Source organism: Neophocaena asiaeorientalis, unplaced genomic scaffold (genome assembly GCF_003031525.2).
Source record: "Neophocaena asiaeorientalis asiaeorientalis breed wild unplaced genomic scaffold, Neophocaena_asiaeorientalis_V1.1 scaffold346, whole genome shotgun sequence".
NCBI lineage: Eukaryota > Metazoa > Chordata > Mammalia > Artiodactyla > Phocoenidae > Neophocaena > Neophocaena asiaeorientalis.
The window spans coordinates 2,654,708-2,680,734 of record NW_020175400.1 but is presented as its reverse complement, the minus strand read 5'-3'; the positions used below and the strand labels follow the sequence as shown (position 1 = coordinate 2,680,734).

Below are 26,027 nucleotides of genomic sequence, written 5' to 3'. Positions count from 1 at the left end.
AAAGAGAAGAGAAGTAACTGTTATAATAATAGTTAACATTGAATACTTACTATGCCCTGGTCTAAGCCTTTTACCTACATCACTTTACTCAGTCCTGCAAACCAACTCTGTAAGGTATTCACCATTATTACCTCCATTTTACAGATGCAGAAACAGACCCAGAATGGTTTGGTAACTTGCCCAAGGTATTTTCCAAAGTTCCCTCAGGATAAAAATCATTTGGAGTATTTGTTAAAAGTACCCATTGCCGGACCCCATGCTATATCTGTGGACTCTGAGCCTCCAGCAGGGAGCTCAGAGGTATAGATTTTCCTTGTACCCCAGGATTTGCTTGTCATCATTGGGAAGTTGAGAGCATTGGGGGCTACTAAAGGGGCCTACCCTAAACAGTGTGACCACAGAGCTCTTTCACTCAGCCATGGGGCCAGACTGCCTCATTAACACTGTGTTTTTAGGGCCTCTTATGGCCTAAGAGAGGTGAACAAATATCTCTAACAAGAGTTCTGAATTCTTTATTTGTTGCATGCCTGAGCAGCCGTGATATCAGCTGAGTGTGTTTGAAGACTCCCCCCTCTTTTACATCCCATCTCCCCATTTTAAACCTAGTGTTTCCCAGAGATATAACATTCCTTCTATTGCTACCTTTTTAAAAAGAGAAACTTGGATAAATAACCTAGGTGGGGACAAAAGTCTGGCGTTTCAGATTCCTAAGTTAAGAGTCTGGACCAGCTTTTTGTTGCTCCAGGAGGCTGTCACCAGGACCCATCAGAGGCCTTCAGAATCCACTCAATTCATCAGCTATTTATTGAAGGGCTGCAAGGTGCACCACCCTCTGCTGGGTGCAGGAGGGAGAAAAATAGGAGACTTGATCTCTTATATCTCAATGGAGAGAGAGACGTACTTCTCTTTCAGGGTGACGCCTGGGTCTTTCCATGTTGAGAGGGAGCAGCTCTTAGCCCCCAGTTTTCCCCCTAGTCTTAAGCATCTTTTGCCACCTTCCAGGCCTCAGGAGCTCTGAACACTTTCAAATTGCAATTGTCAAATTGTCAAAGTCTGGGGGATCTTGTCTGGAAAGAGGCGCGAGGGGGCCTCTAGGAGTGTCAGGAATATTTTCCGTCTTGATCTGCACAGTGGTTGCATGGGTGTAAATGCGTAGATTCATCGATTGTGCACTTTCCTGGGTGTATGTTATACCTCATTAAAAATAAAAATAAAAAAGAAGGCAGCTTTATGTGTATTGTTACACAATGGCTTCCGAAACATATTGTTAAAAAAAAAAACAGTGCTAAGCAATATGTATGCTGCCATTGGTTTGGGTTTTTTTTGTTTTGTTTTTGCGGTACGCGGGCCTCTCGCTGTTGTGGCCTCTCCCATTGTGGAGCACAGGCTCCGGACGCTTAGGATCAGCGGCCATGGCTCACGGGCCTAGCCGCTTCACGGCATGTGGGATCTTCCCGGACCGGGGCATGAACCCATGTCCCCTGCATCGGCAGGCAGACTCTCAACCACTGTGCCACCAGGGAAGCCCTGCCATTGGTATTTTTTAAAAGAGTATAGGAAAGTACCTTTTACCACATCTTTTATGTCATTTGAATTTTGTGCCATGTGCATGAATAACCAACTCAAAAAAAAAACATTTAATGCAGATTCCTGGGCCTGGCCACCATATTACTGAATAAGCTTCTTTAAGGGTGAAGCCCAGGAATGCCCGTTTCTAACACCCGCTCCAGGTGATTCTTTGTACCCCGGGGGCTGAGAACCCCTGCATGGGTTTGTGCTGGCCTTCCACTGTTAAGAGGAAGACAGATCCAAGGGGGAGCTTGTCCCGGCTCAGAAGGTCGTGTCCCTCAGGGTTTGTGGGTTAGGAGAGGAGCCGTTCAACTCTTTTAGGAATGTCCAGCCCTCTGAGCTAGCTTTGATAAGCAGGAAGATGTGGAAGAAGTCTGTTTTCATTTTTTTTTTTCAACGAACAAAATCCATACCGTCTTCATGCTGGTCTGTCTCGTACGTGCCTCTTGGCAAAGTCCCTCACTTTCCCTGTTAGGTTTTATTTTAAGTTTTCTCCCTGCTGAGTCTGGGGCTAGGCCTTAGAAGGATGTGATGAACCCCCTCATTTATATGGCCACTAACCTCCTCCTCTTCGCAAAGCTGCTGAGACATAACATGACTTCACCAACTTCCCAAGGGGACACCAGTTGACATCATCCCTCCCGGGCAGGCTGGGCCCAAACACCCTCTCTGTTCAGAAGTCTTCTCTGTATGTTTCTGAATGGGTCTGTCTCCCACGGCACCTGTCCCTATGTCACCAAGAACATTTTATCCTAATCCCACAGAGCATCTTGGCCGTCCCTCTGGACTAAAGTTTGTCTCTCCTTCCCTTCCCCACATTGACAAGGCAGTCCTGTAAATAACATCCACTTGGTACTTTTCTTAACACCATGAATCATTGTACATGTGGGTGTAACATCCTATTTTGTAGCCTAAGAATCTAACCCCGAAGAGTATTGCTCTTGCTTTTGTTTACCTGTGTGTGCAAACACAGGTGCTCATGTACACCCTGAATATCTGTTTTAATTTCCAAGAGTATCCAGATAGGTTTCTCACAACCCATATTTAAAGGAGCATTGTACAAGCGTTTGATACATGGTCCCTTCCCTCATGGGCACTACTAATGTCATGTTTCCTCTAATACTGAGGGCATCTGGGAACTTCGCTGCAGGCAGCCAAAGAGAAGTCTGTCTGGCTGAATGTATGTGTCTCTCTCTCTCTCTACACACACAGACACACACACACACACACACACTCCTATACAGTCATCCCTCAGTATCCTCAGGGGATTGGTTCCAGGATCCCCACGGATACCAAGGTCCACAGATGCTCAAGTCCCATATATAAAATGGCATAATATTTGCGTATAACCTATGCACATCCTCCTGTATACTTTAAAACATCTCTAGATTACTTATAATACCTAATACAATGTAAATGCTATGTAAATAGTTGCTGGTGCACGGCAGATTCAAGTTTTGCTTTTTGGAACTTTCTGGGATTTTTTTTCTGAATATTTTCAATCTGTATTTGGTTGAATCCACGGATGCAGAACCAGCAGATACAGAGGGCTGGCTGCGTACGTATATATTTCTCTCTCTCTCTCTATTAGAGTCTTAACACCCACTTAGTAACCTTCCAGCTCACATTTTCTCCAATCTTTGTTGCACCCGAAATGACCAAGTCATCTTACCTCTCTGCCCATAGGCTGCACCTGGGAATTTGGAGCCATGGTAAACTACATCAAGAAGACATATCCCCTGACCCAGCTGGTGGTCGTGGGCTTTAGCCTGGGCGGTAACATCGTGTGTAAATACTTGGGAGAGACCCAGGCCAACCAAGAAAAGGTTCTGTGCTGCGTCAGCGTGTGCCAGGGCTACAGTGCACTGAGGTGAGTGATCCCGGCCACATGCTCCCAGTTCTTTCTGCCGTTGGTCCTCCAGTTAGCACTCGTTTATTGAGATGCCCCAGTGCACCAGACATTGGTCCATGAAGAGCAGGGGAAATTCTGGGGCAGACTGAGCAGAAGTTTCTGGGTCTTGGATTCACCTTGTTTTGCTTCCACATCGTACACGGGATTTGTCCTATCAGACCCCTTAAGCCTGGGATATGCAGCTCTATTTTGGGATCAGATCTGTAATTGAATAAGCCAAAGCCCCCCTTAATAGCTGCTGTTCCCCTTTGGAGTCTCTGTGAGACGACTTAACTCTGTTCGTGCTCCAGGAGTTTTGTAGAACTGTGGGTTTATGAAAACAGAGGAGACTTGGTGAACCAGGGTCTGAGAACTGGGCCTTATGACCCCAGATTCCTCCTGTCTACCAAAGAATTGAGTCTCAGGTGGCATCTGGAAGGGGTCTTTAGAAACCATTTAATCCATGCCCTCACTGTCAAATAGTCATCTCTCTCAGGCATCCCAGAATCACACACAAGAGATGACCTACTGGGTAAAGGTTTACCTCTCCCCTTAGTCTCCCGACAACAGAACCCTGAAGGAGGAGTCCTAGGAGGGCATTATCGTCTGCTCTGACCTCCCACCAGATCAGTGTTGTCCTAGATCACTCCAGAGTCACCACACACACACATTCACCCCCACACACACACACTCACACACACACACACTCATACACACCACACTCACACACACATCTTTCCAGACTCTTTAAATGCATTCATATTTTTTCCTGTACTCACTGCTCATGATAATGTCTTTTGTATTACCAATGGGTATGACCAGTTTATTAAAGAACTCTTGAAATCCAAAATCACACAGAAAAAGTAAAAACAAACAAACAAAAAGCTCCCTGATTGATCCAGTCTAATGCCAAAGAGTCCTTATAGTTAATAAATGAATCCTTCCTTTTTGCCTCACCTATATCTCTCATGGTGTAGTTTAAACCTATCTTGTCATTTTCTAATGGATAAGGGGCTACGTTATTTCTAAAAATATCTGTTACTGGAATGTGAAGTCAACACATCCAAAGGGCAAATGCAGGCTCAGAATTCAGCCTCTGCCTGAGCCTTAAAGCTGGCCAAAACGGAGAATTTAAATGTACCCAAAAATAGACATGAAAGACATCCCTGCTGGAACCTTCCCTGAGTTCCAGCGCCAGGGCCTAGGTTCCAGTTGTCCTCACCTGCAATATGCAGATGACGGTAATAATAAATGGTACCTACCCCATGGCGCCATTGTGAGGGTCAAATGAGTTAATGGGCATGAACTACTTGCAACAGTGCCAGGCATGTGGAAAGTTAAGTCAGTAACTGTTAATTATCATCGTTATTCATTGTAAAAGGAGAAGTGGACTAGATCAGTGGATGACAAAGACCAATCTAGTGAACTAGCGACTGCCTCACTTCATTAAGAATCACTTGGAGGATCGTGTTAGAAATAAACTCATTTTCTTGGGCCCCAGCCCTGGAGATCCTGATTCATGCATCTGCGTCACAGGGCCGGGAATCTGCGTTTGGACACATTTCACAGGTGACTCCTGAGATTTAGCCACATTTAGCAGTCATTGGGCCTGGGGACCTCAGCGGTCTCTCCAGCTCTAATATTGCAGGACTAGGTTAGTCCCCTCGTCCTCCTGATGGGAATCCTCCCCTTCACTCCTCTCTACACTCTGGTGAGCGAGGATATGTTCCTTTATTTTGGCTTGGCTAAAAATATTCAACTCCCAATTCATAGCCATTATGTAACCAGAGTTAACCGAAGTCCCATCCTGCCCAGTGACTGGAATATTAGAGCAATGAGCAAAGGGCCCGCCACAGGATCCGAGGGAGGGAGCAGGGCCTGGCAGGAGGCCCTTGTCACCTGGCAAGTGGTCGTTTTTGGCAAGGCTTCTAGCATCTGTAAAAATCAGAATCTCTGAAGTCCCCTCCTAAACCAAGTGCTGTCAGATTACTGTGAACACTGACTTTGTGTTCAGAGAGCCCTGGATTTGACAAGCAGGAGGATGCAGGACAAATTTGTTTTCATTTTTTTTTCAACGCGCAGACTCTTCAGCAACAGCCTGATTTCATTTTGCTGCAACAGCGCCATCTGCTGCTGGCCAATCACACGACTCACGCGTTTGCCGATCCACGGTGTTCAAACTGTGCCAAAGGTTTAAGCTAGGAAACTGACCAACATCTGTGAGGTGCTGAACATTTTGCAGGCGTGGTCTACACCACTTCTCTTTGAGACCTCAAAGATCTTGATACTCATAATCATTGTCACATCAGCCTCCTGCAAAGAGGAGAGAAACAGGCAACTTTATCCTCTAGAGCACAGAGAACTAATGCTAAGGCTAAGATCCTGTGGCCCTACACACAGGAGCTGGCAGCAGGTCAAGGAGACACCATCGCCCTATGTGCACCCCCAACATTTTAATGAGCTCGGGTCCCCCCAACAGTTTAATGAGATCTACTCGCTAAATGACAGTGGCTTACTTTAAACCAGCATAACCCTTTTTTTTCCTGCCAAGGCTTGAGGGCAATGAGCCTTTTCAGCACTGGGATGATGGCAGCCATGCTTCCTATATGCCAAGGTGGAGCGGGGAGGGCTCGTCTGCCTCTGCAGGGGCCACACAGGAGTTCATGCTTCCGGTAAATTCCTCCTTGTTGAGTCTACACAACCGCTTGTCAGTGATCCATCCCCTCCCTCTGGCTTCTCGTCCCTATAGCGCACCTCCCCACTAGCCAGAGCCAGTTCTAGGCTCAGAAGCCAGCGCCTGCTTGCTGTAGTTAGAGCAGACTAGCTGCTGCTAAACTAGCTCACCTTTGATGAGGTGCTGAACCAGTGAAGGAGGGAAACAGATGTCCCAAAACTACATGGTATCCAGCTGACTTAACATGTTGCCTCAGGATAAAGAGCAGCCAACTAACTAGCCCTGGAAATGTGTGTGGTCAAACTCAGCCTAACTCTCTGGTTTAATTAATCATTTGAAGCTATCATGAAGACCTTCATTATAAATTCATCCAGTGAATAGCAACCAGACAGAAATGCAAGAGGGAGAAGTAGTGATGCCTAAAGATTACCCGTGATTAATTCATTCATTGATTCTTTGATTCCTTCAGCAAGACACCCTTCTAGGTAATAGGACACAACCGTGAGCAAGGCCAACAAATTCCCCACCCTCGTGGAGCTTAAAGAAAAGGGAAGGGAAGGTCTTGTAGTCTCATTTCAGGTAAAATCAAGTCGTCATTGCTGAGGAAGCCCTCAACAATCTTGCACTGAAGAATCTGCCAATAATAATATGAGTAAATACAAGCATTCTGTTGCAGTTTGGGTGTAAGAGGTAGTCTGTACCTGCTTAATGGCAATAGAATATGTTTACACAGCAGCAAACCAACAAATAAATGTCACTAATGGTGACATGCTAGGCATATGGGTGCCAAGGAAGTCTTCAGTCAAGTGGGGAGTCAGTGGGGAGGGATTTTTGGAAGGAGGTGAGGTGGGGTCAGAGGCCCCTTACAGGGCAGTGGAGGAACCATCAGATCTCCCTAAATGCAGTATGTTTCTGGCTAAGTGAGTGCATGAGCACCACTAACTCGTAGCCACTTTAACAGCCCAGCATTTTTAGCAGGGCCTTCCTGTCACAAGGAAGAGGCAGGCCCCACTTTTCCTGCCAAATTATGCATATATTCTCTCTTTTGCAAATGGGCAAACTCCAGACTACGGATAAGTGTATGACAAAAGCAAGCATTATCATTCATAAAGTCCCTCTGTAGAGCTGTAACTTCATCAAACCTGTGTCTATAGTCGAGCTGTAAAATAATTTTAATAGTAATTTTTTTAACAGAGCCCAGCAAAGGAGGAAAATCTGCTGAGTTTAGACAAAACTCCAGGGACAGAATTCCAACCTTAAGAAACAGCTTAAGGGCTTCCCTGGTGGCGCAGTGGTTGGGGGTCTGCCTGCCAATGCAGGGGACACAGGTTCGTGCCCTGGTCCGGGGGGATCCCGCCTGACATGGAGCAGGTGGACCTGTGAGCCGTGGCCACTGGGCCTGCGCGTCCGGAGCCTGTGCTCCGCGCGATGGGAGAGGCTACAGCAGTGAGAGGCCCGCGTACCGCAAAAAAAAAAAAAAAGAAACAGCTTAGCTTTGTCACCACTGGGTTATGAAGCTAACCAAATGTTTTGTCCTTGGGGATTTTTGTAATCAGAAAAATGAGGGTGTATGATATGCCGTTTGACCCATTAATCTCATTCCTGTAAAAGTGCATCCTAAGGGAAAATATTCTGATAAGGAAGAAAGGGGGTTGGTGGGTGGCCATCCCTACCCTTGTCTGGGCTCCCTGCCCCGTCCTGCCACAAAGCCCAGCCAGGCAGGTGTGAAGAGTTCTGGGCCCAGTCCCTACTAGGGCACGGAGAGCTTTTCTTTTGCTTGCAGTCTCAAGCTGAAGTAGCTGGAGGTAACGACCTCTCCACAGGTCAGCCCTGCCCCTGAAGGGCAACCAGCTGCCAGCCCGGAACCTTCTGCTGGGTGTCTTGGGCACAGAGGTGCCACTATCTTTCTCCCAGAGGCCACACTGTTCAAGGCTTGCCCTGGTTTTGCCCCACTGCAGTATGACTCTCTTGTAGGGCCAAGTTAGAAATAACCCACGTGTCCAGCAAGAGGGATAGTTGTAAGCTATGATATACCCATTCAGTAGAAAACAAGCCTGCTTGTATTTTTTTAAATTAAGAAAATATATAAAATGGCAGACTGTGTATATTAAACATAGGGTGGAAGGTAACTATGTAAAAATATGATTGTAGGGAGAGAGAAATGGAGAGTTGTCATTTAACTGGGTATAGCGTTTCAGATTTGCAAGATAAAAAGGTTCTGGAGATCTGTTATATAACAGTGTGAATATACTTAAGATTTCTGAACTACGCACTTAAAAGGGGTTAGGATGGTAAAATTTATAATATGTGTTTTTTACCACAATTAAAAAAGAATTTTTAATGATTGCATATTGACAAAGCCTGGAGGGGAACCCCCTCCCTTCGCAAATAAAAATATTGGTTATATTGGTGTGGTAGCATTCTGGGAAAATACTTAATGTACTTTAAGGTTTCATTGGCATATTACTTTCCAGGTATTTTTTTAATATTGCCTAGGACCATATTTAAGAAATTCCTCACCAGTCTTAATTTGTGGTGCCCCTTTTTGGAATGTGAGAGTCATGCTTGCCCATCCCAGATGTATAGAACCTGTCTCTCATTCTCATCCTCCATATTTTCTCAAAGACCACAGGAAAGCTGTGTGGTGTTCTCACAGTCTCCCAGCACTCTGAGATGAAATTTATATGCGCTAGGAGATTTGAATTTCTTTGGGTGTTAGATGCATTCTTCCCCCAGTTCATTCTCTTCCAACTTTAATTCCTTTTAATGGATGCCTTGTCCACTCATTTTGCAAAGTATGAGTTGGAAAAGTTGAGCTTTCTCTGAGCAGTACCCCAGGAGTATAAAGCAGTTGTCTCAGTTCTTCCTTGCCTAATTGATTGTTCTGAACATAATTACAGACCCCTGTTTTGTTGGGACCCTCTTCTAAGTGATTTAAAAAATCCATCTCCTGGGACTTCCCTGGCCGTCCAGTGGTTAGGACTCCACGCGCCCATTGCAGAGGGCTCGGGTTCGATCCCTGGTCTCAGGGAACTAAGATCCCGCAAGCCGTGCATCACAGCCAAAAAAAAAAGAAAAGAAAATATCCATCTCTTTCCACAGCACCTTTTAAAATTCTTTTAACCCTGCAGAGAGAAATCTCTCACCAGCAGATGGCTGGGAAACCAGTACAGATAATATCTTATTAATGTTACATTGATTAGAAATAACAGCATTTTAAAGAACTTTATTGGTTTTCATAATAGATAGGTAGATGGATGGATAAAGTTCTTTAAAAATCCATACATGTCATTCTGGAATAAGACTCCCAGTGAAACCTTACTAGTGTTTTGGGGTACTGTCTTTTCTCATTTGCCATCTCAATGACAGAATCATTTTTGAGGGCTTTGCAACTCTCAGGGGGCATCATCCCTTTTGGAGTCATCTCGTTCTTTCTGAAGTCTATGAAACCTGCCTTCCTTCCAACAAGGGTTCACTTTGGATTATACAAAGGCTTTCCTCCCTGTAATTATGACCTAGTTGCATTCTCCCAGGTTCCACACATCTCTGCTGTGTCCTCAGCCAGTTTCTCCTGGTGGGCCAGTATCTAGCTCAGCCTGGGAGCACTTCCTGCCATCCCTTCTCTCTTCTGGAGAATATAGCTATTTAGAGGCAAGTCAAGAACTTGGATATTCTGCTGTGTGGCCAAGTAAGGGATTCTTTCAGTGTCTAGAGAGCTGAAGTCCCCTGGTTTGGGTGCCCATTTAGCATCAAAAAATGAAAATTCATTTCTTCCATCTGACGTGGCAGATCTCACCCAAACATTCCCCACATATTTTTCCACCTTGGTCTGTGTTTTCTTGTCATATAGCACTTTTCTGCTTCTCCTTGTCTACCTTATTTTGAATAGCTACACAGTGTCCATCGCAGGGTTCCTTCCAATCCTGCTCTCATCTCAGCAAGTCTCGCTGATACCTCTCATATCTTATGACTCTGCCGAGTTGAGTTCACCTGTGTGTGCTCTTCCCATTGGCTTACTGGTATCTGAGACTATAAATGTCATCTCTCCCTCCCTGTTCTTTCCCGTTTGTTCTCATGACACCACTATGCTTATAATCCTGTCATACTTGAAGTCTGTCTGCCATGGTACCCTATGTTATAGTCTCATCTGAGTGTTCTTCCCCTACCACCACCACCATTCTCTTTAAACCTTCTTGCGGAGTCATTGGTTTCCAGGCAGACATTCTCTTCATCCTCATGAGATGCATGCCCAGGAGCCTGCCCATCCCTCAGGTCTCTTCAGCCGAGGCCAGAATTCAGACCCATTCTTAACACCACCAGTTGGCCAGCTCCCCACTCACAACATCCACCACTGTCTGCAGAAGTCCATCCACCATTAACAGAAGCAAAGAAAGCAACACCAAGGCCCCCAGGGTGGCCTTTGTCAGGCCTGTCATAGAACTGTCTACCTACCTCAGCCACAGAGCAATCTGGGTGTGAAAACTGCTTCTCTAGTTCAACCTCCTGATTTGACAGATAAGGAAACTGAGGCTTGGAGAGGTGAAGTGGCTTCTGCAGAGTTTGGTGAACTACGCAGTGGGGTCAGATGGGCCCTAGTTCAAGTCTCTGCTCTAACTCTTGCCAGCCAGGTGTCCTGGACATCTTGTTAGACCTTCATCCCATCACCAGCCCCAAGCCCTGGGCTCGTTTGCCCCTCTAGCCTGGTTCTGCCTCCTGCTTCCTCTCACTGCAAGAACATGACAGATAAATTGGAGTTTGGCTTCAGTGGGAGCTGCATGAGTGAGGTTCTTGACGGGCCATGTATATAACGGTTCCAGACCACCTGCTGGTCTTTTGCCATCCCTGAAAATGGTTGTTGAGGCTCAGGGTTAACAGTTAAAACTGACTGATCTTTGGCTTTCCTCAGCAGGGTAAATAATTTTCAGTAGCTCATAATCCAAAAGATTTTCTATTTTCTATCTTTTCCTCCTCCTTCTTCTTCATTGTTATGGAACATTTTAGACACATACAAAATAAAAGCAATAGGATATTGAACCCCCGTGTACCCACCACCAGCTTCAACCATGCTTAACCCTTGGCCACTCTTGTTTTCTCTGCATCTCATCCACGTACCACCCCCCCGTAAACTGGATTATTTTCAAGCAAATCCCAGACATTATGTCATATCACTTGTAAATATTTCACTAAGTAGCACTAAAAAACTCTAAGGACTTTTTCTTAAACATAATCACAATACCATTATCACATCGAAAAATTAATAATTCCTAATATCATCCCGTTTCTAGTCAGTGTTCAGATTTCCTTGATTGTCTCATGGAAGTTTTTTTAACAGTCAGTTTGTTTGAATTGGGATCCCCATAATGTCCACACATTGCATTTATTGATTTGTCTCTTCAGTTGCTTTTAGTCTGTAGGATCCCCCTCTCTTTTATTTCTTTTCAGTTTGTTGTTGGTGGTGGTATTGAATAAACCAGGTCATTTTTTAGATATATGAAATGAATGTTTTTATATGTTGGTCTTGATTATGTTTTCTTAAAACTAATATAAAATTAAGTTTCAATCCCTTAATTTTATATTCAGAGGTAGTGAAAGACATCCCTTAAATATACTGAGTGGTAAACCGAAGATATGAGGAATCAATGTTGGCCAGCGTTGACTGGGTAAAACATTGGTCCCAGCAACCTTATCCCAGTCCCTCCTTGAGCCCGGGGCCCCCGTGTATTCCCAGAGCCTTTCAGTGAGTGGCACCTCTGGGGTGATTCAATCAAGGCATCTGCAGCACTGGAGCATCTTCTCATAGCTTAAATTTATGGTCAGTGCCCCCTCCCTTCCCAACCTCCACAGTTCCTCTAATATGAAGGAGATACTAACAAAAGCAGTTAGAAGGTCAGCAAAGGGAGAAAAGGATGAGGGCAAGAGAAAGCTGGGATTTTGAGACCATAGGCTTTCTGAAGAAGGGACAGCTTGGGTCCAAGGTCAGAGGAGGGAGACCCGCCCTGGCAGCAGGCTGTGGGTCACAGATTGGGTGACCCCCCTCCTCCCTCAGACCAAGAGGCAAGTGTCCACAGTCCTGCCTTAGCTGGGGCCCTGCCCATGGTGATCCGGCCCGTCCTTTCTGCTCCTACAGTGTTCAGGGAGCCCCCCACAAAAAACCCGTGCATTTATAGAATGACCTTTTGACCTTTGAAGGCAGTGTTAGTCTTCACTGTGAGCTTTAGCCCATGTTTTATGAGCACATCATAGGCCATTAAATCCACAAACCCTTTCACTTTTAACTTCCCGCCAGTTCTGATTTTTTAACCACGATGTTACGGGAAATGTTTGTTATTCCAAAATTGAAGTGTGGCAGTTTTGGGGAAATTACTTTTGTAACTCCCTGGATTTTTAAAAAAAATACCTATGTACCACCCTCTCTCAAGAGTCCCCTCTCTGGCCATCTGGGAGATGAGGCCAATGGAATCTGTATGGGAATAGTGACACCCAGACTCATTCCCAGGGTGGAATCAGGCCTCAAGACTCAGAAATCTGCAAAATGAAGGTTAGCGTGGCCTCCATGGCAGCTGTGTCTGGGTTCACACCCCCCGAGGGAAGAAAGCACGAAGTGGGGAGGGCTGAGCGGCAGCCTGGGAATGACAGCATCGGTGTTTGTTCACCTGACACGTGGGTGAGGAAATCTGGCTGCAGAGGCGAGTAGAGGAGGGACAAGGTGATGGTGGCGGAACACACGTGCTGGAGCCAGGCAGGCCTGGCTTAGACTCAGCCATACCTGACCGTTCCAGTGTGACCCAGGGCAGGTCGCTTGACGTCTCTGAGCCCGTGGTCTCCTGATCTGGAAGCAGGGGTGTTGCCTGTCTGGTGACCCCACACGTCAGTAGGCCTTGCCGTGCCAATCACACACTAGCTCTAGAGGAAAAAAGACTCAGGACCAGCCCCAGCAGCTGGGCCTAGAAGGGGTTGATGGCCTCGCTACTTCTTCCGTCCTTGCCCCTTGAATATGCTAAGGCTAATCAAAAGAAAGCTCAAAGTATATGATTTTCCTTTGCCTCACAAATGGCAACAAGTGTTGTTTTTTTTTCTTTCCCATTTTTTAAACTGTTATTGAATGATTGTTTAAATTCTATAGTGCTTTACCATTTTTAAAAGTTTCACACACGATTTCATATACTCCCATAATAACCCTTCCCCCCACGGCCCCTCCCCTCTTCCCTCTCCCCACTGATAGCCACTAGTTTATTCTGTGAGTCTTCTTTTGTGTTTTATCCACTAGTTTGTTGTATTTTTTAGATTCCACATATAAGTGTTTTCAGGTTTTTCCGTGCACTTATTTTCTCCACACACCCCCTCTCTTTACACACTCCTGTTATTAAGCCAGAAAAACATGCTTCCAGGGTAGGAAGCCAAGTAGCGAACGTGTTCAAATGACAATTGAATAGGTCCTGTGACGAAGAGAAGACCAAGGTGATGGAAGGAGGGGGTCAGGAGTGTCAGCAACAAAGCCTGTGGCCCCAGAGAGCTTTCTGGCTGGGGCCTCATGTTCAGCAGCGTTCAGCTGTTCTGGTGTCTCTACAGGTAGTTTGAGGACCACGCATCCAAGCCCACGTTCCAGCGTCGGGAGCCGGCGCTCTTCAGCGGCAAGAGCTCTGCCTCCTGCCCTCGCCAGCCCCATCCTCTCCTCTCCAGGACGCAGTCCCTCTCACTGTCACTTGTGGTTCTTCCAGGGCCCAGGAAACCTTCATGCAGTGGGATCAGTGCCGGCGCTTCTACAACTTCCTCATGGCCGACAACATGAAGAAAATTATCCTCTCGCACAGGTGTGTTGCCTTCCCTATCCCTTGGGAGACAGTTCCTTTCTGAGCTTATTTCACTAAAAGCCAAAATTCCTCTTTCTCCAGGAAAAAAAAAAAAAAAGGCAGGGGTGGTACACATTGTCTGCTGACTGTTTTGTGACTTGGTTAGAAACAAACTTGTCCCAAGCTACCAAATTCACCAAATCGCTTTCTGCTTCCATAATTTTCAAAAAGTCCAAGAAGAAAGAGAAACCGTTTCCACACCATTCTTTCCCAATTGTGGGCAATCCTGAGGGTGGCTTGTCACTGTTGGGGAGCTTTTCTCCTTAGGATGCTTTTGTGCTTGGGGATCCAGAATCGTTCTCTGCTGGCTCTTGGGGTTCTGACCAAGCAGCAGCGTGACAGGAGTCAGGCCGCTGATGCCAAGTGTGGTGTCCACACTCTCCATGCTCTGCCCGCCCGTCTCCTGCTCAGAATCCTTTGGTGGGTTAGCCCCTGACAAGTACTTAGAGCAACACCTGGTCTTCAGTAGCACTCAAGAAATATTAGTGATGATTTCATCGTTGTGATTATTGTTAGCGATATTGGCTCTCCCTCCTCCCCCATGCCTCCCTCCCTCTCCAGCTGGACCAGGCCGCTCAGAGGCCCACTTGCCCTCTGGCCTCTCCCACACCACTTATGCCCTTGTTGAGGACCCCCTTCCCCTCATCTCTGGTTGTCCAAACCCAGCCCATCCTTTTAGGTCCGTCTCGGGTATCTGCCTCTGTGAAGCTAGCTCCTCCCCCGACAAGTCATTTTTCTGCTGCCTCCGCAGTGTGAGTCCCGCATCATGAACTAAACTGGAAAGCACTGGAGGGCTCGGGCGTGTTTTGATTCCCCCAGAGCCTGGTACATATTGGGCACTCAAAAAGTACAATTTTAGGGGGTTTTTGATGCCATCCTAGGAAAAGCAACCTGACTGAATGATCAGTTTCTTATCCTATATTTTTTCAGTGATTAAAAGAAAATGTACTGCCCACCTGGCCAGCCAAGCACCCTAGATTGGGCTTCCTGTAGGTGGGGTTCACATGGCGCCTGGGCAAGGCTGGCGCTTGCAGGCCCCTCAGGCTGCCAGGCACATCCCCAGGCCCTGGTGTTGGGTGGGTGGAGGGCACAGGGAGACTTATGTCCCCCGGGCTGGCTGAGTTTCTGCTCAGATCGTGGTGTGTGAGCATCAGTTGTGTGCTGGGCCCTGATTCGGGTATGGCTCAGCTGAGGTTTGGATGGATCCAGGGATTTGCTGAGGTTCCAGCAGGGGTGAAACCAGGCCATCAGACACCAATTCCAAGTCCTCTGTCGGTCTTCCCATACCTCTGCAATGGAAAGTGAACTCCTTCCTCCCAGGGGACATTTGTTTTGCTACAGGGCCCAGTCTTGCCATTAATAAATTAGTCGAAAAGGTCCATCTTGTAATTCTTAACAAACTGGCAGAGTCCTCTGGATGTGCTCTCAGGGTATTTACATTTTTAAAATTTACCACAGAAAACCAAACACCTAGAAATTTTAGGGATACTTTATTATAATTTTTTTTCTCTTTCAGCATTGTCTTTTCTTTTTTAAAATTTTGTTCTAGTTTTATTGGGACACACTTTAAATTGTGAATTCTATCCTTTAAGTATATAATCTTTCTAATACTCTTTTGAAAAAAAAAATTTTTAAGAAATCTGTTCCTCTTCTTTGGAAGAGGTTGTGAATGGGTACCAGAGCATTTAGTTTCCATAATGAATTTTTCCCACTGTAGGACCAAACCTCAAAGCAAACTCAGTCTTCCTTCAGCTGTGTGAGTGAGAGCCCTTGCTGGGAATGGACGTCTAAATGTGCACATTTTGATCTCTGCCTTTGTTGTCATCCTCTCCAGAAGGATCATTTTCTTACTGGAAATAATTACTCTTTTGAGTATATGTTAGCTTTTTAGCTAACATATTGGAGGGCTGTTGATTTGCCCAAATGCTGAATGGGTTAACCATTATCTTGTTAAGTGATACAAAGGGCTCATAAAGAGAAAGGGGTTCTGCTAAAGGGGGCGGTGTCAACACCAGTGTAAAGATGGGGCCTCCACAACTTTAGACTAAGGCCCCCCACTGTTTGGCTGACAGCCCACCACAGGCCACAGAGCCCATCCTGAGACCTCTCTGCAGGGCCAGTTTTGTAATAGTCACCTAGGCTCAAACACAATCTTCAGTTTGTCTAGCTGCCCCTTAGACAGCGGCAAGGAAAATAAGGTCTTGCTGTTGCTCCTTCTTCGGTTATTCAAAAGTCAACAGTGCAAGGGCATCCTCTGGGACATTCTGAAGGCTGAAGGGATTTATTTCTAAGTTACGCGCAGACGCTATGTCAGAGACCCTCTCCTGGCTTGCCTCTGGGCAAGAAAGTAGGCTCGGCTGTGGTTGTTTATCATGTGCTTTAAAAAAAATTTTTTTTCAGCTTTACTGAGGTATGATTGACAAAATTGTAAGGTATTCCATTGTACAGTGTGATGATTTGGTTTATCATCTGCTTTTCATTCTCTGTTTGCTTCTTGTCTCATTGTAGGCAAGCTCTTTTTGGAGACCATGTTAAGAAACCTCAGAGCCTGGAGGACACGGACTTGAGCCGCCTCTACACAGCCACATCCCTGATGCAGATCGACGACAATGTGATGAGGTGTGCCCATGCTCTGGGGCAGGGTGCTAGGCGGGAGGTAGCAGGCCGTTGCTGCCCAGCGCTAGGGGTTTCCTCTGCCCACTTTAGTGTTAAGGGTTTTGGTTGTTTGTTTTTTTTTTAATGTCCACTGTTTAAAAACTGAAGATTTCACAGAGAAATCCAAATTTCTAATGTCTCTGAAAAAAATAGGAAGAGGACTTCCCTGGAAGTCCAGTGGTTAGGACTCAGCACTTCAAATGCAGGGGGTGCGGGTTAGATCCCTGGTTGGGAAACTAGAATCCCACATGCCACATGGCATGGCATGGCCAAAAAATGTAAAAAAAAAAATAAAAAAATAGGAAGAGGCTCTGACCACTCGTTCTACATTCCTGCATGGCCAACTGAGCTTGAACTGGGGAACTAGGGTATGCGTGCCCTAGTTGTCCACAGTCCTCAACACCGGGTCAGGGATCAGATGTCACATAAACTGCATGTGGCATTGGAGTAAAAGGAAAAGGAAAATATTTCTTGTACCTGCCTATGTCTCTATCAAAAGTAGAAAAACCAAAAATAGACCGAGAGAGCTGTGTGTTACAAGAAAAATGGACAGAGCCTCTTCCTTTAGGGGCGTAAAGACTCTTCTCTGAGTGTAATATGCAAAGCCCGCCCACTTCACTCAGTTGCCCTTTCCCTGCCGCCCCTCCAGGCCTCTCCAGGCACCTGAGGTCACCACACTGACAGTGTCCTCTTTCCTGGCACCAGTAGTTTCTGACTGAGGTTAGCATTAGCTGGAAGAGGTAAAGTTAATCTCTGACCTCATCATTCTCTTGAAAAAGTCATCCTTTTTATTTAGAGATCACTTGATACCTTCAGGTGTGGCCTAAAGCAAGCTAGTGTTCATCCAATAGATAGGCACATATTGACCTAAGAGTATGAGATCTGTATTTACCTTCCTTATGGGATTTTAGTAGCCTTCTTACACCAAGTGACTTTGAAATATGCCCGTGAACTCAAAGGAAATGGAAATTGGGAAATTGCTGGCACATTCAGAAGGGAGAATGAATTATACCCAGCCTCACTTACGATGGGGTGTGCAACTTTACTGTGGTGCAGACACTACACTAATGAGAAAAAGAAAACAAAATTACTTAAATTTCATTCATCTTCTAAATTTTTTTAAGCCCAAAAGAGAGTGTTCTTCAACTCTTCCAAAAATCTTCCTTTTTTTTTTTTGCGTTATGCGGGCCTCTCACTGCCGTGGCCTCTCCCGTTGCGGAGCATAGGCTCCGGACACGCAGGCTCAGCGGCCATGGCTCACGGGCCCAGCCACTCCGCGGCATGTGGGATCTTCCCAGACCGGGGCACGAACCCGCATTCCCTGCATCAGCAGGCGGACCCTCAACCACTGCGCCACCAGGGAAGCCCTCTTCCTTTTTTAATAGTGCTAGATAGTAGCAGTTTTCATGATCATAACCAGTTTGGGCAGCCTCCTCATCAACCCGCCACCAGTAATACTGGAGGACGAGAGTGCCTTCCTGGCCCACTGAGACCTCAGAGGGGCTGATTTCACGGAGACAAATGTCCTAGAGATGATTTCTGCACTCGGCCTCCTCCCTGTCAAGTTTGGCCCAAATAGTCCAACCTGAGGGTCCTTCGCCGGCAGAGATGTCTAAGGAGCCTGGGAGTGGAAGAGATCTACAGCTACAGGGGAGCCGAGATACCCTGAAGACCCCAGTCAGGACAAAAAACTCCTACTATTCACAAACCAGAGGCCTTAATTTGTGTCAGAATGAAATGAGGTTTCCAGAGATCCTCTGACCTGGGGTTGACTCTGTCTCCTGGTGTCAGAGCTCCAGGCTGAATCGTGCCGGCCTCTCAGAGCACAGGGCAGGGCAAAGCTGCAGGACCTGCCTGCTGAAGCACCGAAGGGTTTGTCAATGTCAGTGTGTCTCTGACTACTGCTCCATGGAGGACAGAGTCGGTAACTTTGAATCCCTGTCTCATTTCTATTATCCAGTACATATTTCATTCCAGTTCACAGTGGTCCAGATCACTCTGCCAGGAAGAATTCTGTTGAAAACAAAGTTCTAGTAAATGTCTTCGAATTGCAGTTTCTTAGTGTCTACAGTGACATCTGGTTTTATGCTGCCTCAAAAAGATGTAACATCCGCTAATAATTACTACAGATAACACTTACTGAGCAATTACTCTGGGCCAGTCACTGTGCTAATAAAATGTCACTTTAATGTCGTAAATCTCACAGTGCCGTTAAAGAAGCTCCTGTCGCTAGCTCCATTTTACAGAGGAGAAGCTCAGAGAGGTTAAACCCTTTGCCTAAGGTCCATAGTCAGTAAGTGACAGAGCCAGGATTTGAAGACAGATGCCAAAGCTGGGTGCTCTTAACCCCTAACTCTGGTGCCTGTGTATATTCTACTGATATGATGAGCTAGTGTGGGAACTGGCACAGTAATAAAATCAATTCAGCATTCTAATCTTATTTCAAGTGTTGTTTTGTCTTTTTCCTTTGTGTGTGTGTGTGTGTGTGTCCCAGGAAGTTTCATGGCTATAACTCCCTGAAGGAATATTACGAGGAAGAAAGCTGCATGAGGTACCTGCACAGGGTGAGTGACCACGTCAACTCAGGAAACAGCATCTCAGAATTAGTATCACCCCACCCAGCTCCACCCGTGATATAACAATCATCCCTCCTAAGCTTCCCTGGTGGAAGCTCTCCCAGCATCTGGCTCCAACTGCTCTAGTTGTTGACTTGGATTTATTATTGAACCAAACTCTGCCCCTCTGTGACCTCCATATAATATCCCAGAGCTGCCCCTTAGTGCAGTGAAAGCCCTTAAAATCGCTACCGCACCCATTTTTTTCTTAGTCTTCCTTTGACTGTATAATCCTGCCTGGTTCCTATACCATGGTTCCTCCCAGGAAGTCCATGTAGATTTCTTATAATCCTAGACCCTGTTTTGGTCATCGTGTATTTTGTTGGTGTGGTGCCTAGGACTGAACTCAAAATTCCTGCCATGATCTGGCAAGCACAGAGTGAAATAGATGCATTTCTGTATCAGAATGATAGAGGAGCATGTGTTTTGTCGAAGTAGACTGGTTTGTATTAATGCAGGTGTGAGCAGCTACAATAAACTTTGTATTAAATTAAGCTTGTGGCCAGTCATAACCCCCATGTTTTTTACCTGAACCACCACCAAATCAGTCTCTCCCCTTCTGTCTTTGAACAGTTGCTCTTTCTACTCAAACACAGGACTTCCCATTTATCCCTATCAATGTCCACCTGTTGTTTGGTCCACTGCTCCCCCAGCTTAAGCATACCATTGTGAATGGCAGTTCTGCCTTCGTGTCATATCGGCCACCCCTCCTACTTTAGCATCATCATCCAGGCTTTTCATGTCTTCATTTAAGCCATTACAGAAACGTGAAGCTGTCCAGAGCCAGTGTCAGGGGCCTCCAGGTGAGGCAACCAGTCATTACGTTCCTGGGCATGGCTGTTCAGTAATGTCTGAGCACCCCCATCAGCACCACCTCTGCTAAAATGAAAAAGGACGCTTACTGACTGTTTTGATAAATGGATGTTGAATGCAAAGCTGCCAAGAGCTTCCCGATATCCACCAGCCTGCACCTGTTTTCAACCTTCAGATTCTTCTAGAAAGCCTCCTTTGTCTGGAGTGGAGCACACTCCTTTTTTCCTCCCCACCATATAAATTGGATGAATATGTACATAACTCTGTAAAGTCATTTTTCGGAAAGGTATGGCTAATATGAAACACTATGCGGACGATCAGAAATATTTTGCCAGTGGGTATTGTAGAGTCTTTACCCGTGCTCCATCAGAGCACGTGGGTCACCTAGGACACCGAGCTTGGCTCCTGCACATGCCTGCCAGGGGCTGTGATCACAGCAGCAGTTATCATTCCTGCCACCACCAGGAAATACGAGGTGTCCTGAGTTCACATGTTCAGGAAACTGAGCACTGACCCTCTTCCCTTTGCTTCAAAGACATATCCGGTAGTATATTTGAGCCTTGGATCAACGGGGTCTAAAAAAAGAGAACTGATCATTTAATTCTGCTTTATTTTCTTGTTTCAGATTTATGTACCTCTCATGTTGGTGAATGCAGCTGATGACCCCTTGGTGCATGAAAGTCTTCTAACCATTCCAAAATCTCTTTCAGGTCAGTGTTTCTTGCTGCTGCTCCCTCAACCGCTCAGCAAATTGCCACAGTATGTCACCTTCATCATGCTGTCATATCCTGGCAATCAGGGTATCTCTTGGCAGTGTTCTTATTTATTCTAGCCTGATAGTTCTGGGGCTGTGATGGAGCCTGGGTAGAGCCTTTTCATGTTCTCTCCTGGTGCAAGAGACAGGATCATCATTTATATCCATAGCCAAGAGGTTCAGGGAGTCCCCTGGTGTTCTGTGAAATTATGGCCTCAGGGATGTGGGTCCATTAAGTCTGAGAGTTTGACTTAAAGAGATATTTAGACTTAAAATTTGACCTGAAAAGCAAAACAAAAAAGCCAGTTTTGCTACCTCTTGTGACAGACAGCCTCCCCATCTGCTTTGAGGATAAAAATATAAGCAACTGAAAAAGCAAAGAAGGTTGTTCATGAGAATGTTATCTTGCCCCAGGCTTGCACGGCCTCACAGCATGCTAGGTAGGAGCTATGGGATAAACTAGAAAGAGGGTAACGGAAGGAAACACTTGGGTCACAATCTAAAGTTACTTTGCATTGTACCTAATCTCCTCCCTTCCCAGTCCTCTGTGATTACATTTCCTCTTGTAAATACCATATGTTAACCAGGGGGAAAAGGGGTACTTCTGATTCTCTCATGACCCCAAGTTAAAGAGTAGATAACATAGCAAGCAGATAAAGGACCCACGCCCAGACAGAGCTCCGTTCTCCGCTCAGAGTGAATGCGTGTGTCGCAGGTGCATTATGTGATAAAAAGCTATGTGTCAACCATCTATCAAACCACAGGCTCCCTACACAAAAGCAGCCACGTGGGCTGCAGTGAGAGGAAGCAGCCATGCTGGTTTCCTTCTGCATATCTAAAGTAACATCCATAGCAGTAATGCTGTCACACAGAAACTTACAAAATAGCAGCCGGAAGGGAAGAATAAAGGGGGTCAGACAAGAAAAGAGCCCTTGCAGAGCCAGAAATGTGAGTGCCAGGAAGCGCCTCAGAGGCCTGGAGCAGCCAGCAAGGGACCCGTTGTCACTTATCCCCCTGGGAAGAGAGATGCTCCCTGTGGTACCTGACTGTACCTGGCTGCCCATTTTGCACATATCTTCGGTAATGGTTTTACCAGCCCATGCGGGACTAACTTAAACATGGACTCATAAAGTCAAGCTCCAGGTTAATAATTCTCAAATGGCCGTTTAGCACGTGCCATTGAGAGCTTGGCCGTCTTTTAACGCAACTTGCAGCTTTATGTTTTAGCCTTGAAAAATAAAGTTCTGTAATGAAAAATCATTGACTCCATTGAATTCATCTGGTTCTCTAGTAAATAAGAGTGTTAAGTGTTATGAGTCCCTCCTCAAAGGCTGGTCCCCACCAGTAGCATCGGCATCGCCCAGGAGCTTGTCAGAAACACAGAATCTGGGGACTTCCCCGGTGGCGAAGTGGTTAAGACTCCGCGCTCCCAATGCAGGGGGCCCAGGTTCCATCCCTGGTCGGGGAACTAGATCCTGCACACTGCAACTGAGAGCCTGCATGCCACAACTAAAGATCCCACATGCTGCAACTAAGACCCAGTGCAGCCAATTAAATAAATAAATAAATATCTTTTTAAAAAAAGAAACGCAGAATCTCAGCTCCTTCCCCAGGCCTGTTAAAGCTGAATCTGCATTTTAAGGCAGTCTCCCGGGTGATTTGGATACACGAAGTTGGGAGGTACTTGGCTGTACAATCAAGTCAGCTGGGGAGTTTTAGCAACACCAGCGCCTGGGTCCTCCCTCTCTCACCTACCACCCCCCAACTCCACCCCACCCCTACCCTCAAATCAGAATCTCATTGGTCTGGATGCAACATAGGGATCATAAAGAAACCCCAGGTGATTCTAATATGCAGCCAAGTTTGAGAACCACTTAGAGTTTTAAGGATCTCCTAAGGCGGTACCCATTCTGCTCCAAAGCCAAGCTGCTATTCTAAAACTTGCTAGATCCCACCATGTTGCCTGCCCCACCAAATCTCCCTCCCGCTTTGGTGAATGAGGCAGAGGGAGTAGAAATCAGATGCCCACTTAGGTGACACCTTCGCCTGTGGGGAAAGCCTGGGCCGCCCTGGTCAGCTCACTTTTGCACCTCCTGCCCTGGAGCTGGTCAGAGAACAGTGACTCACTCAGCTGCCTTTCTCCTACAGAGAAACGGGAGAACGTGATGTTTGTGCTGCCCCTGCACGGGGGCCACCTGGGCTTCTTTGAGGGGTCCGTGCTGTTCCCCGAGCCCCTGACATGGATGGATAAGCTGGTGGTGGAGTACGCCAATGCCATTTGCCAATGGGAACGTAACAAGTCGCAGTGCTCTGACACGGAACAGGTGGAGGCCGACCTGGAGTGAGGCAGCCCCCGGACTCTGGTGCGCGCCAGCTGCCCTGGTCACCGGCTGTTTCAGGTCTCCCATCTCCCTCAGTGACCTGGATCTGACCTCACACCATCAACGGAGACCACCCACTAGACACACCGGACTTGAAGTAGGTGGCCGTCCCTGGGAGCTCCAGGCTATTTTTGTGCTTAGTTACTGGTTTTCTCCACTGCATTGTTAGCCATGGTGACAAGCGACGGGGTTTTCACCCTCCTGTCCGGTGTCAGCATCTGATTGCTTTCAAGCCAATTACATCTAGTTTCCCTATTAAAAATGTGTCTGAACAGCAGTTTTGCTTTGCCAATCAGAAGGCTTTTCCCCAAGAGCAGTGAAGGATGTATGTTATTTTGTGGTGGTGTATGTGTCCTGACGTAGACCCTAAAAAGAGCCAATGCTGTAGATGCAGCTCAGCTTGGGAGCCGGGGACCCTGGACCTCCCAGGCCAAGACTGTAGCCTCCTACGTGGCAAAGAAAATTCCCTTGACTCACAAACCAAGTTTCTCCCTCACTGTCCTCTAAGACAGTTTTCCCACAGGTTGCTGTTGATGAGAGTTACCTGGGACGCTTGTTACCAATTCAGCCTCCCGGGTCCCTCCCCTTGGAGAAGCTGTTTCGGTGGGTCTGGGAAGGGGCCTGGGGATTCTAATTTTTGACAGGTGCCCCAGGTGATTCTCCTCACCAGGCAAATTTGAGAAGCACGATTGTGCAGAGCCTTTAAATTAGAAACATCTCGGTAGTTTGTGTTGTTGAAATTCGTAGTCAGAGGTATCTCTTAGATCCCAGGAGCCTCCAAAGCTGCAAGGCCTATCTTGTACGGCTGCCCTGGTGCGATCGCTATGTGATGTCTCAGAAAGGGCTTGGGCTGGGGGTGAAGACTTCTCGCCATGCCTGACTCTGCCTCTCACTGGCTATATGACCCTGGAAGAGTCCCTTTGAACTTTTGTTTCTTCACCTGTAAAATGGGGGACTTGGGCCAGGTAGATTGCCGATACCACTACCAGTTCTAAAGCTCAATGACAAACTCAGTTTACTGAGGTTTGAGAGAACACCTCTCCAGGGGAGCCTGAGAGCTATTCTAAGCATGTAGACGTCATTTGCCTTTCCTTCTTTTTTTATATGTCCCTCATTTCATATAAAGAGGGGGTTTTTTGGTGTTTTTTTTTTTAAACCCTCAGTTATAATTTTATTTTTTTAACCCAGGTCTCTCTAACTCTGACTTTTGATACCAAACAATTCAAAAGTCGGATCTGAGTTTGGAGAAATATCTTTCCAACTGAAGAGGGTGTGATTTTGAAACCAGATTTTGTAATGTAATAGCTCATATTTGTAGCGTGTTGGACAGATCTTTCCAGAGTGTTATCTTCTCAGATGAAAAGTCACTCTACATTTCAAGTACTACTTTCCTCCAATCCTGTGGTACTTGAATATCTAAAAACCCTGCACTTTGAAAAATCAGCAGTTGCTATCTGGAACTAAACAGAATTACAAGTGAAATGACCTATAGATACTTTAAAAAAAAAAAATTCCTGGCTTCCTCTCCTTTGCTATAGGACAGACAGGAATGTAAATAGTGGGTCTGTATGTGGATGTTTAAGGGGTAAAGGGAGCCACCTGAGGGCCTGGATGCAGACCCTCATGGCCGCAGGTGAATGTAGTTTGGGCATCGGTCCAAGTCATGTGACAGTAATGTCTGTAACCTGAAGAAGTTGTTTTCTGACAATCACCAGGTCATCCTAAATAATAACATCAAAAACAGCCATATCTGAAGAGACTGAGACTTCTATGGTCTCGACTTTGCTTCAGTACAATTTCTCACACACACCAAATTCATCATTGTGACTTTCCCCCCAAGTTGTTACTTTTCAAGTGCTTTTCTTTTTCATGTTCTTTTAGTACAAATTGGCACTTTATCATCTACCCCTCAATTTCGAAGCTAGTCTCTCCCCTCTGTTACTTTTCCCTCCAACCAACAACCACAGCTATAATCTAGAAGGTTCATGGTCATATATCCTGCCACAACCTTCACGTCTCAAGACCTTTTTTTGTGAAATTAGATGAATGAAGCAATAACTTAATGGGGTTGATCACCATCCCAGGAAGCAAGAGGCTCCTTTTCATTTGCCTTAGGTCACATCCTTTGATCTATTCTGACAAAGCAGTGGCCAGGTACCAGCTCCATTCAGGAGGAGAAAACAGTCCTGTTGTCGCACACTTGGCAGGGATGGGGGCAGAAGTCCTCGGAGCCTGGTGTGCACGGCAGTTCTGGTGGCCCACGGAGGAGAGGCAGGGCTCGGGGCACAGCCTTTGTTGCCACATAACCGGAATTTACCCCACGGGACTGTGGAGACTGCCTCCCAGCTGAAATCTTTTTAGTGTGTGACTCTGAATGGCACTTACATTCCATTTTGGCTCACATGAAATCAACTGAAGGCCTCTGTTCAAGCTCCAGGCTCTCAGGCATGGAAATAACAGTGTAACTGTGGCTATCTTACAGGAAAATTCTTGTTTGTCCCTGAATGAGAGCACAGAGGCATTGAATTTACAGAGATGCGAGCTCGCCTAATAAACAAGGAAGCAGCATTTTATATGTAGGTCAGCTTTTTCCTTCCTCCAGCTTTCCTTGCTTTTCCTTCGTTCCTGATGATAATGTGCGGGCTCTTGCTACTGAGGTCCTCTTGGGCTAAAACAAGGCAGAATTTTCAAAAAGTATTTGAATATTATATTTTAAAATCAGGTTAAAATACAATAAAATCAGGTTAAGGATATAAATTGCGGAAACCTAGACAGTTCTATCGCAGGAAGAACATGTTAAAAACCAAGCAGGGGCTTCCCTGGTG

At 46.2% G+C, this 26,027-nt stretch overlaps 1 protein-coding gene across 3 annotated transcripts in view; it reads left to right on the top strand.

The window, feature by feature from the left end:
• The window catches only part of ABHD2 (abhydrolase domain containing 2, acylglycerol lipase), a 110,236-nt gene extending 84,209 nt beyond the window's left edge, over positions 1 to 26,027 (top strand). For 2 of the 3 annotated variants that reach the window (XM_024766453.1, XM_024766455.1), the window contains exons 5-10: positions 3,256 to 3,439; positions 13,853 to 13,945; positions 16,493 to 16,603; positions 19,134 to 19,203; positions 20,693 to 20,777; positions 22,970 to 26,027. In XM_024766453.1, coding sequence (XP_024622221.1) covers positions 3,256 to 3,439; positions 13,853 to 13,945; positions 16,493 to 16,603; positions 19,134 to 19,203; positions 20,693 to 20,777; positions 22,970 to 23,166 — 740 coding nt within the window. In that variant the 3' untranslated portion in view covers positions 23,167 to 26,027. The remainder of the gene's footprint in view (positions 1 to 3,255; positions 3,440 to 13,852; positions 13,946 to 16,492; positions 16,604 to 19,133; positions 19,204 to 20,692; positions 20,778 to 22,969) is intronic. The other variant, XM_024766454.1, reaches the window with a different exon arrangement.